This window comes from Oculina patagonica, chromosome 9, assembly GCF_052425735.1.
Source record: "Oculina patagonica isolate OP01 chromosome 9, crgOcupat, whole genome shotgun sequence".
NCBI classification, from domain to species: domain Eukaryota; kingdom Metazoa; phylum Cnidaria; class Anthozoa; order Scleractinia; family Oculinidae; genus Oculina; species Oculina patagonica.
The window spans coordinates 749,376-761,961 of record NC_135766.1 but is presented as its reverse complement, the minus strand read 5'-3'; the positions used below and the strand labels follow the sequence as shown (position 1 = coordinate 761,961).

The following is a 12,586-nucleotide window of genomic DNA, read 5'->3' as shown; positions in this document are numbered from 1 at the left end:
TCAGAAGAAATCTGTCAGGGGGCAGATTTATAGGCCCGTGCCTACAAATTTTTTAGCCCACATGTAGAACAGGAAACATTCAAGCGAAATCACATTCAAGATGAAATAGAAAGCAACTTTTATGAATCTCGCAACTACCCTTTTCCGATGAGATCATGGCTTATCTAGCAAGGGAAACTCGGGAGCCTCATAGATTATGGTGAAATGACAGGCAAAGGCTTGATGGTTTGTGCCGTTGAAGACAAGACAGTCAGTTATTTAGGAATGGGTGAAAACGGGCAAAACTCCTTGTCATGAAATGTGAGAATTTTGGAGCTGTCGAAATTCATATATAATCAAAAAAAAGTTGGAAGGAGAAAGCATTTTCGAGGGTCTTGTTCTGAAAACTTCCCCGAAGGCTCCCCCCCCCCCCCCCCCCCGCCCAGGCCCCCCATTCTCTGCAGCCCTTCAAAAGCGGCCTTTACGGCAGGCTGGCCGGGTCTAATAGATAGAATAATAGATATTCCAGTTTGAAGTTCACCAGTGATAAAGAAATGCTACATTAATAAGTATAATGCAGCATTATACTTTCACGAAAATATCTCTCAAATGGCCGTTATGAGTTGGAAATGTTTTATTTTTTTGTATGTGTTTTTTTGTACCTTACTGAGCAGAATACGAATGGAATAGGGTTGAGAGCTGAAATTCCAGCAGAAGAGCTAAGATATCTAAGCAGAGAATGTCGAGTACAATAGATTCATCTGGGCAGAATTTCCAGCAGAAAATATTTGTTTTAAAAAAGAGAATTAAGAGCAGAAAAGATACAACTCATTAGAATTGAGAGCAGATTAGACATACCTTAGCATAATTTTTCAGAAGAAAATATCTATCTGAACAGAAACAAGAGCAGAGTATCTCAGAATTTCCAGCACAACAAGCAATCGTTTTAAGACAACTGCTTGAAGGAAGCAAAATTGGCTAATCATTTGGTGCAGACGTAAACGAAGACTTTTTTAAGCATAGTGATGTGAGAATAACGCAACATGTTTAAGAATTGTGTCAGTGCTTGGCAACCATCATGTGCAAAATTATTCCTAATTATCATTCATAAGAGGTGCACGCAATAACTGAAATAAGCGGTCAACATTGCCCCCACGCAAGGCGTTCCACTATAATAATCTTTCGTTTTTACCATTTAGCTCGGAAATCATATGCGCCAGCGTTTATTCTTTAGTTTTTTGCATCGGACTTGGCTTTTGACTTTAAAACTAAAAGTTTTTTTCTCGGGCAGCAAGATCGCATTTTTGACCCACCGGTAAAATTTCCAGGTGATTATTTTCACTTTAGCAACAATCCAGAGTCAGTAGTCAGAGCATTTTCAAGGCAACCAATGGTACATCTCGCGAAGTCATCAACAACCAATAGGAAAACTACATGTCAACTTCACCCTTAACGATGTTCTCTTAAACTCCAGTGCTCATTTCCAAAACTACATTGTGCTGAAGCAACCAGATACGAAGTATGTTTTAGAGATCTTTTTTTTCTCCCATTTTCTTCTTTTGTCTTGTACTATGTTCTAATGTGTAGTATTTTCGGTAATTTCTGACTAATCGTTCGTATATTCATTCTTTACAGGTTTGCACCGCTTGAAAACTAAAGTGGTAACTTTGGAAATTATAAAGTTTCCTTTATTTCAGAGTGAATATTACGCATATTCCGGGTGAGTTGTGTATATAAAATTTTTACACGTGTTATAATTTCTCGTTCAAAAAAAAAGCGTTCGCTTTGATGTAAAACGTTTTTATTGTGTTCCGCAGAAATGGCCCCTCATCTGAAGATTGTTCTTTTGCACTGTCTGTTGTTGTTTATGGTTCTTATGGAAGATGTCAAACCCGCCCTGGCCAAGAAAGGAGGAGGGCTAAAACAAAGGACAAAAGTTTTAGAAAAAACCGTAAGAGAATTGAACGCAAAGATGAAAGAACAGGATGAAAAGATAAAAGCACTGGAAGAATGCAAAGGTAAATATACATACACTAGTTCTGCCGGACATACCTGAAGAGCCGTAAAATCTTCGTGGCAAGGGTAATGGTGAAACAAATGCTCTCGACTTTGCTGTTTGACTATATTTTGTGCCAAGACTGACCGAAAAAAACGTGAAAATTATGTTCTTAATGGATCCTAGTCAGCCTCTGTCATTTTCTCTGCCATCAAAATTCGGACATTTACATGTGTTAAAGAAATCCTCGTTCATTCTCGTGCGTTGGCTTTATTGAGGTCTCAAACTGTTACAAATGCTTTTTAAAATTGTAGCTGCTTATTTGTGACTAGTCATTCTATCATATTTTTGTTTGTTTAGAGTGAAATTAGTCAGTCGAACTTAAAGGATCCTAGTACGTCAGCCTCCGCCATTTTCGATGCTATCGAAATTATGAAAACTGTATGACGAGGCAAAATCTTATCGTACTTGAAGTCTGTTATTTTATTTTCAGTTTTTAAGTGATCTTTTTCCTTTAAAAACGCCCCACAAAAAATGTAATAAATAATATAATGCCGAAATGTACGTGTGTAAACAGAAACAAAGGCGTGGCTGACTAGGGCCCTTTGACAGCTTATGTTTTTCATCAAATTTTATCACCAATCACAAATGAAACATAATTTATTGATATCTGTCACATGTATGGGTCAGAGCATATGTTGGAATATTTTTCTTTTTTTTTTGCATTTGTCGACCTGATCATGACACGTAACAATTGTGCTTAATCCTATTCTAACAAGTTTTAATGCGATTTTAATATTGCTGACTTTTGTCATTTTAGCCTGCTCAAAGATAAAAGAACTTAATGAAACAGTCAGTGAGTTGCAAGAAAAGATCAAACCTAAACCAGGTACGTTGAGAAGACCTGTTTAAATACGTAATTTTCGCTCTCAGTGTATCAAGATTTTTCAACAACCGTGCTGTAAGAACAAGCAACACATACTCGGCAGAGCAGGGGGCAAGGGAGGCTGTAGCCCCCCCCCCCCCAACAAAAACAAAAATTTGATGAGCTCAGCCCCCCCCCCCCCGTTTTGGTGCTGAAAATATCGCGTAAAATTCCTTTGTCAAGATACCGTAAAATTCCGGTTATAATCGCCCCCCGCTTATAAGCTCCCCCCCCCCCGGTTATAGGCCCATCTACCTGGAAACAAAAAAAATTCATCCGGTTATAGCCGCGCCCCCCGGATATATTTATTTTTATTTATATTTAATTATTTATTTATTTATTTTGCCACACAAACAAAAAATATAATTATGAAGAAATAGATAATACAAAATCAATATACAAGCCCCCCTCTGCTGAATGACGGTACTAAACAGAGCTAAATGTTGCTTTATTATGTGTTTTTAACCTAAAAATGTATTTCGATCAACACTCCCGTGGCTCGTTTCGAAACGTTTTTTTTTTATTCCGCTTATAAGCCCTCCCGCATATAAGCCCCTCCGCTTATAAGCCCACCCAAAACCCCTTACGAAGTTGTAGAAGCCCAGGGCTTATAACCAGAATTTTACGGTATTCCGTCTCGTGAGTGAGTTCAAACATCTTCCAAATTTTCTTGGAAGTCTCCAGAAAAATTCGTTTATCTTCGGAAAAGTTCGAAAATGATCGGGAACGTTCGTAGAGCTTCGAACAACAATCGGAAAATCTTCGGAAATCTTCGGTCTAGAAGAGTTGCTCTAAATATGAAAACCTGCCGAGTATTTTTGGGACACGCTCCGCCGCCTCTGCAAGATACGTACTTTCATATTTTTAAAAACAACACTGAAATTCCTGCTATTGCTGTTTAATACTGAATCAGATATAACTGAGCGAAAACGTGCGCATAAGGCCAAGTAAAAAAAAAGTTTCTTGTCCGGATTTCTATAAAAAAGAGAGTGGACGGGCGCTTTTTTTCGTTATTTGTTTTTTGTTATTTTGTTGTATTCCTTACCTGTGTTGCTCGAATATCGATGATTTCTTCCTCCATTGTCAAATTCTCCAGAAGCGAACTTGCAAAATGAGTCCTGCAAGGTAATTTGCGGACTTATCCAGTACGGACCTAGCGTAACAAGGCTTTAAAATTTTGGCCTAATTTCTATTAAAACGTAGACAAAAGCCATGTCTTACAGAATTTTTAACTTGGTACAAAGTGAAAGTAATGTCTGTTGGTTTTTTGTTCGTTCCAACTTTACCAATAACAAATAATAAAAAAAGAAAGGCGGCCTCAGAAAATGCAGCGGGCGGGGACGAGAAACATTTGTATTTTTGTTTTACTTGGCCTAATATGGCGAAAACACAAAGTACATCAGCTTTGAAATTCTGTTCACCCGCGCTGCCAATCAACTATCGATCAACGAGAAAAAAAGGGCAGGGGAAAAAACAAACAAACAAAGAAGGGCTGGGAGAAAAAAAGGATCAAACAAATATGCATAAATAGGAAACAAATAGTAGTCCGGCGGCTTAGCTCCTGAATTGTGCGATTTTTGATACAAGCACCAAACTTTGCGGGATTACAAGCATTCGCAAACTAATCCTTTCTTGATATAGAGCCAACGCCAATTTCCTTTTCTCAGCTAGTAAACAGCAATGAAATGTTTAGCCGAAAGCCCCTCCCCCACGAAGTACTTCTTCTTGTACTTTTAAAAACCTTTTGTTGTAGATTTTTATTCATAATTACAGATATGAATGCTTTAAATTAGGTTTCTTATTATTGTTATTTTTTTACCATCTGTTTGATATCAATAATTTACTAGGAAATTATTGCATGGGAAAAGATTTATCGTTCCCCGCTCTCTGCTCCCTCGCGTCTTTCGTTTTGCACTAGCGTCCAGGTCTCTCGCGATCGGTGAACCGTTCGCTAACAGAGAAAAAAAATAGAAAAATATAGGGCTGTGAACAGTCTAAATTACAGCATTTCATTCTAATATTTGTACCTGCGACTTAGTATTACTACCTGACGTAATAGTATTTGTCTATAAACCAGGACAAACAAATATTTCAACAAATGTTTTTCGGGCTTGGCACTATATCTGAAAAAACTTCTGTTGCTGACCACTTTCATTGTGCCAAGTTTTATGCTTGTATCAAAAAGTGCACAATTTAACTGAAATTTCGAGCTAAGCCGCCGGACTTTAGTTCCAGCAAGATAATAGACAAATTATTGAGTGCTAAAGTTTTGTCAGGTTTTCGTAAGCCGTACCATGCTATGACATCTCTTTGGTATTTTTGCCTGTATTGCTCGAATGTTGGGCGGAAACCATCTTAAGTATTAAACTGTTTATCGACTGTAACAAAGGACTGAGCTAGCTATTAAAAATGCTTAGCTTAGCTAAAGCAAGTTTTAGCTGATACAACTCTTAATTTACAATATTTAGGTACAGGCGAATGTGCTGATATCTGTGGTGCCAATGCTGTCTGTAGCAATAAATCTGGATCGTACACTTGTACATGTAAAGCTGGATTTTCAGGAGATGGCAAAAGTTGCGATGGTGAGTTATTTAAAGCAATGTTTAGGCTGTGGCGTGGTCCTTGGCTGAAAATGTTAAGAATTCTGTAGATGTTTGAAAATGTGAGAGGCCTTATCACGAGTACTGGCACTAGTACATAATATTTCTGTTGAATACAGATAATTCGAGAAAGGTTGTCGGAAAAATGCACAAAAGTGCACGCGACAAGACCGAAATGTGGTCTGGATATTCACTGGAATTTTGAGCGTAGAGGAAATGTACATGTTTATATTTATGCACGTGAAGATTTTGTTTTTCCTCTCAGGAGGCCTTTTTCTGAAGCTTTACTTTTACTGTCGTATGTCATTGAGTTTTAAAAATTCTTCTAAAATTCAGCGTGGCTAAAAGAATCTGAACATGTCTGAAGAGAAAGAAAACATGATGCAAATTTGCATTTGTCATGTCGTTGTATCTCATTAGTATTCAGCACGCGCTGTAGCTTTCTACTTCTACCCATACTACCTTTCGGTCTTGTCGAGTGCACTTTTTGTGTTTTTTACCGACAACCTTTCTCGAATGAGCTGTATTAATGAAGTTTCGTGTCATGTAGAATAATATTCTTCACTATTTATCACCGAGCTTAAAATCTACCATCTTTATTATTTACTACAAATTTGATGAATTCGACATTGCTGATCCTAGCAGTATGCAGGACGCGTGTCACATATCAACCTAGTAAATGGCCCAGCTCACAGCGAGTCTCACGTAGCTCAGTTGGTTAGAGCGCCCAACCGGTATTCTGGGAGGCCATGGGTTCGATTCCCGTCGGGGACTCAGATTTTTTCTTTGTCCCACGCTCGTGTCATGTAGAATAATATTCTTCACTATTTATCACCGAGCTTAAAATCTACCATCTTTATTATTTACTACAAAAGAGCTGTATTAATTTTTCTACAATAGAAATTTCTTTATATTCATTTTATAGAAAGAAGGTGATTGCTAGACTCAGAAACAGAGAAAAAAAAAATGATAAACCCCGGTACTCGTTTACGAGCAAACGACGATTTACCTCACTTGCGAGCAAGTCGTATAAAAAAAGCCGCCATTTTCTTAATCCACAGGGAGCCCAGGCTCACGCTTTGACAACTCGATCAAAACTTTATAGCAAAGATTTATATTGAAAGAAAATATAGCAAAAGGTAGAGCACCCTCGAAGGTCTCGTTTGCCTCCCTCCCCTACGAGAAAAAAATGTCGTCGCCCTGACAACTATCGCCCAGTCATAGCGCGAGGCTGCACGTAAAAGGCAAGGCTAATTAAAAATGTGTCCACTCTATCGGAGGCAAGGTGTTGGAGATAGGCCTTTCTCGATTATGCTAGTAAAACTGGCATTTAATGCTACTAGAAATTCTCGCATAAAGCCAAAAAAATGCTAAAATAATGCCTGATTTCTTTAAAAAATGCCACTTGAATTCCAAAGAATGCTTTGTTTTATTTCAAACAAAACATACGAACTCTTACATTATATGCTCATATCAACAACAGGTGATACTTAATAATTGTTTGTTTATAAAAATAAGAAATAAAAAAGATTATTAATTTTTTTAAAAAAAAAATTAAAAAACACACACGCAAGTAACATAACACAAGTACACAAGTAACACAACGCACAAACAGTCGAAACAGACAGAAAACAATCAAATAAAGTAATCAAAACTGGGAAACTTTAGGATTATTTATCCTTCTGAGTTCTGAGTGCTGAAATCTGGATCACAGTCATGAAAAATGACAGAAAATGCTAGCAATTCTTTTTCAAGAAAAAACGAAAAAAAATGCTCGTTTTCCCAAAAAATGCCGAAAAAAATGCTAGCATAATCGAGAAAGGCCTAGTTGGAAAAAGCCAGAAGTGTACAAACCTTGGTTATTTTTTCCGTATTCTGAAATCAAGGACAGAGGCAGCCGGATCAAAAATTTACCGAAGCGAAAGTATGGTCTTCGAACTATACCCATGCGAAGTTTTGGAGTGAGAGGATGAAATTAAAAGCAATTTTTGGCTTGTTTTTGTCGAACAGTGGTGTTTATCGAGCGTCGGAAGTGTTCACCCTTGAATAAATTTAGGTAAGAGTAAACTAAAATTAAAAAATGATATCGGTTAAATAGGGTTTAAATGCTTTAGAACTGTCAAGAAACAAGACAGAGTCAGCATATGATGTTAAATGTGAACTTTAGTAGCTGTTTATTATACTTCTTTCGATAAAAATTTTAGCTATAAAGTTTCATACAAATCCTTATAATTTTCACGCCGCCATTTTGACCAAGTTGTCAAAATTAAACGTGAGCCTGGGCTCCCTGTGCTTAATCTGGTTCTTTTTCAATGCTTGCAGATATTGATGAGTGTGTCAGCGGTGTACATGACTGCTCCAGTTTAGCTTCATGTACAAACACTGTAGGATCCTACAGTTGTTCATGTGACCAGCCTTACACAGGAGATGGAAAAACTTGCACGGTTTCTGCTGAAGGTAAAATGAGTCTATGTGCGTTATTTTTTTTGGAACTGGCTCTCTTTCTATAAAGTGGAATAGATAGAAGAGTCCAGAGTAATGTATGTTTTTATTTATAACCACGACTAGCGACTATCAAACAGACGAAATGGGCGTGCAGCTCGAGCTATGAGTCCGAGTATTTAATGTCATCCTCATCAAGTACATTGTTCAAACGTACAAAACTGAAACACTTCAATGCGAGAGCCGGTGGCAACAACAACAAATTTGCGGGAAAAACGTGGGTAATCCTGAGCAGGCTGCTTGGGTAACCAATCAAAACGCGGGATTTACCTTATTTTTCCAACTCATGAAGGTAGTTGGGCCATATAATAAAAGTACTGAAGATACCAATGTCGGCATTCAGGCAAACAATATAGTGTGCTCAATGTGTCAGTAGATTTTGGTATATTTCTGATAAAATGATCAAGAATTTTCGCGCTTTACAACTCGTCAGTTCGAGCTCATCATCGTCCAGTCATAGGAGTTATACTAGGGCGGCGGATATAAGTTTGGAAAAGTGCAGGGAACAAGCCTTGGTCATACATATACAAATATACAATAACAACAATAACAAGCTTAAATTGCATGACTATAAGTAAATACAGTATTGCAAAAGCGTATAACTAAACTAAAGCGAAACTTATAACAATAATAATCATGTAATAGGAATGAAAAAGAAATTATGTATGTGTAACATTACTTTCATTCGATAGAAGATTATTTCGTAAAGATAAGCATCTCACAATGAACTTCATAAGTTGAGTATTTAAATAATAATTATCAGAAATCATTAATTTTTTGGTGGCTTGCATAGGAGGTAATTGTGTTATGCTTGGTATTTGATTCTCTATTTTTGGGTAAAATTCATCTCTAAAACTACAGTATTTAGTACAATGGAAAAGTAAATGAAATTCCTCTTCAATTTGGTTTGATTTAAACGTTGGGCAGAGTCTATTATCTCTTGGGATTTGAACATATCTAACAGTTTCGATCAATAATTTATGATTAATTTAATGGCATAAATTTGTAATATGATCGGAGAAAACAAATGTTTTGATTTAAACTAAAATACAGAACAAAAAGTCACAGCACAACAGCGGGTCACGCGGATTATTGTTTTCACTTTTTAATTTTCTGACTCATTTGACTTCCTGGACTTGATTGCCTTTTTTTGCTGTCTGTTCCTCAGAATGTCAAAACTACCAAAATCTGACCGGCGCTGACAGAAATATAGCCCATGTCGGACAAGTCGGGTATGGTGCCAATTGCAGTGACTGGAGTCTTGTTGCTGGCTGGTATCGTTTCCAAGGAGCAGCAGGCACTAAAATGCCTACTTCATGTCCACCTGAAGAAAGCTGTTCCTCTAATGCACCCAGCTGGCTAAGTGGCGAACATCCAACAGTCGCTGAGGGCAGAGTCACCAGGCGGATCTGCTTTAACTATTGGTCAAACTGTTGTCACTTGTCCGACCGTGAATGGGCTAATCACGCCCAAGTGAGAAACTGCGGATCTTTTTATGTTTACTACCTCAATAGTTTACGTCATAACATATGTCATTACTGCGGCACTGACTAAAACATAAGTATGGTGATACTGCATACAGTAAGGGCCTGTTTGTATGGAAGAGAGTTGTCCCTGGTAGGAGGGTTACCCTCTCCTCAGAGCCATCTTTTGCCGCGCGTTTAGTTAAGAAAAGTTGCCCCTGTTGACCGAGCCAAAACTTGGCCATCTTTGTTCAAAATCAGGACGTCTTAGTCAATTTTTAGGACGAGTTTACCGTCGACTTCGATTTCAAATTTTCCGCCATTTTGTTTTTGGCCGATTGTATCGTTTGCGCATGCTCCATATGTGTGAACTTGTCCCTGGTAGGCGAGGCAAAAATAACCAAACTGTTTATATGAAGAAAAAGTTGGCTCGCTCCCCGGGGTCATCCTTCCTTCAAAGCGAGTGACCCTCCACCCAGGGCCACCCTACCCCCAAGCCAACTTTGCAATTTCTCATGTAAACGGTTTGCAGCTATTTATAAAGAAACATATGAAAAGCTCTCTCGTCCGGGGTGGCTCGGAATGGATGGTAACCCTCCTACCAGGGACAACTCTTCTTCATATAAACAGGCCCTAAATCTCAAAGTAGTAGATAAAATATGAGCGAGAGATCTGTAAGGGCGTTTTAACGGCCATACAGATCGGACGCGAATATTTTTTTTAATATAATATTTTTTAATATATTATTCTTGTGAAATGAAAACAAACAGGGCCTTAACTTGTTACGGTAGAAAATATTATACAATAAAATTTCGCAGTGTCTCCGGACTCAAAGTTGTTGTAAGGCATATAGTTTTACTAATGGGATGTGGGAAAGTAAAATAAAACAAATGCATGTGCTTGCTATGAGTCTTGGTGTTATTTTTCATCCTGTCTGTCATAAAATTAATTTAATTTAATTGGGAAATTAAAGTTAGAAATCACCTGGAAACTTTCACTTAGTGGATTAGATTATTATAGAGTAAACATCGCTTGTTTCCATATTCTCTGGCTCGACGATACTAGAAACGAAGATACCAGAAACAAACAAGGTTGTGACCGAGAACCCGCCATCCAAAATCACTGTGAATCGGTGAAATCTGGAGAGGGCAAAATTACCCAGGGTACGGTTGGTGGGGGCAGGATATCAGATATATTTTCCCCAGATCTCACCTTGACCCGAAATGCACGAAGGACTCGACCTTTGAGTGGAGCTGTCTACAGTCATGTTCGAACAAAAAGAAAAAATAATCTCTGTAGGAAACAACAAATTTGTCAAATCGCGCTTTAAATTCAAATTTGCTCTACTCAATAAAATCAAGGTTTCGCAAAACAGTCTCCGGCATTTTTCAACACCTGAACTTTCTCGAATCAACACTACGCCCCTTTTTTAGTTGACGCAACGTTTTGGTATTATCAAAAACAGATGCACAATCACTTGTGAACAAGTTATGATTATTTTCTTTACACAACAAGTTACTATAGCAACGGCATAATCTGTTAAAAACAACCTTAATTTTTCTTTAAATGCTTTCAACTCAAAAACGAGCTTGATGAATCCCCATTTTTATGATGGAATAATGATCAGCATGTTAAGATACAATTTCTTGGCAAGTTTTTAAAAGAATCTGTACATGGGGTTCAAAGCCACCTTAAATTTTCGAAAATTTAAGCTTCAGGGATATCGTCTGTGGGGCGTCGACAGTGGTTCAACGACCTTCCAAGTTACCATTCGTTTGTATCGTGGAAGCTCTTTGATCGCAGAGAAGACTGGGTCCTACTTCACCAGATACTCTGACCAGACGCCCGAGGCGCTTTTCCTACAAGAGATTTCTATTCGCGCAGGAGTTTTGTACACTACAACAGCCAAAATAACAACAAGTGCAACAAGTACAAGTTTGTTTGCTTTTACTGGTGAGATGTCAAGTGCTTCATGTTCGGGGGTAACAGTTACCTTTACATCGTCCTCAAAAGATACTAACGCATCTAACGTGTATTAAGGCCAAATAACAGCGCTGATTTTCCGTGCACAAAATTTTCAGAAGTGAACCCAATATTAAAGAGTTTAGCGGCAACCCTGGTCTAATGCAATCTTCTCTTCACGGTTACTTATAATTAATCAGTAGGAAATTGACATTGACTGTATGATCGTGAAAGTGATGTTTTTTTTTTGGGCGTGTTTAAAACACATTTTGGCGAAACGGCGAAATGGCGAAATGATACTGAAAATAAAAGCCAAAGTTATACGATATTACCGTTGTACTGGAATTTTCATATGTTACCGAATTCATCCTTGTAGATAAGTCTCGAAAAATAAAAGAAACTGCAATCACAAATTCTCCGTCACGTAGACCCGTCACGAACCTAACACTATGGATAATTTGGATTCCAGTCTCTCCCTGTTAACAGGGCGCTGTTTGATGCGCCTAGGACATATTTCTTGATCGAGATGTCGGCATTTCATTTAGACATCGGAAGAAAATGATTTGTTTATCTCGTATTTGCCACAGTCTCGGCTATGAAGTAATGCTTTGAACTCCAACATTCAAAAGAAATGGATTAACAAAACCAAACCTACTTTGCGATAAAGTTCATACACGATATCAGTGGCAAACGTTCTTTGCACAGAAACGGAGTAACGTTCGATGTCTATATCAGTCCTTCGATACAATGTAAGCTCTGTAGTAAGTAAGTAAAGTCTTTATTTAACGAGGGTAGCACTAAAATAGCATAAAAACACTAACAAACCAGTGGCCCTCAATAATTATTTACAATAAAATATAAAAATACACAGAACAATACGAATATTAAAACTATGGATAAATTATGAAATATTACGAATAAAAATACAAGAAAGACGAGATAAAGTATTAAAAAGGTAAAAAGAGTAAAAGTGTAACTAAATTACAGAATAAAATGATTTAAAAGCTGCTGTTCTTTCAAAATTCTCTTCCAAAGAGAGTTCCTAAAAGCTTTAATCGTTGATAATTTTCGCATAAATAGGGGTAGGCTGTTCCATTCTTTACATGCAGTCACGGTAAAAGTTCTGCCACCTTCGGTTAATCGTTTTATAACCGGATGA

General features: G+C 37.6%; 1 protein-coding gene across 1 annotated transcript; it reads left to right on the top strand.

Annotated features, from left to right (window-relative positions):
- Nucleotides 1-1,819: 1,819 nt before the first annotated feature.
- LOC144665351 (uromodulin-like) lies at nt 1,820-10,340 on the top strand. The gene is made up of 5 exons (XM_078526589.1): nt 1,820-1,997; nt 2,796-2,864; nt 5,369-5,482; nt 7,823-7,957; nt 9,171-10,340. The coding sequence occupies exons 1-5, from the start codon at nt 1,847-1,849 to the stop codon at nt 9,554-9,556; spliced, it is 855 nt and encodes a 284-aa protein (XP_078382715.1). The 5' UTR covers nt 1,820-1,846; the 3' UTR covers nt 9,557-10,340.
- The last annotated feature ends 2,246 nt before the right edge of the window (nt 10,341-12,586 follow it).

Coding starts and splice junctions, on each gene's coding strand:
- LOC144665351 (XM_078526589.1), top strand. CDS start 1,847: ATGGTTCTTATGGAAGATGTCAAACCCGCCCTGGCCAAGAAAGGAGGA. Junction 2,865..5,368: donor AAAGATCAAACCTAAACCAG/GTACGTTGAGAA, acceptor TACAATATTTAG/GTACAGGCGAATGTGCTGAT. Junction 5,483..7,822: donor AGATGGCAAAAGTTGCGATG/GTGAGTTATTTA, acceptor CAATGCTTGCAG/ATATTGATGAGTGTGTCAGC.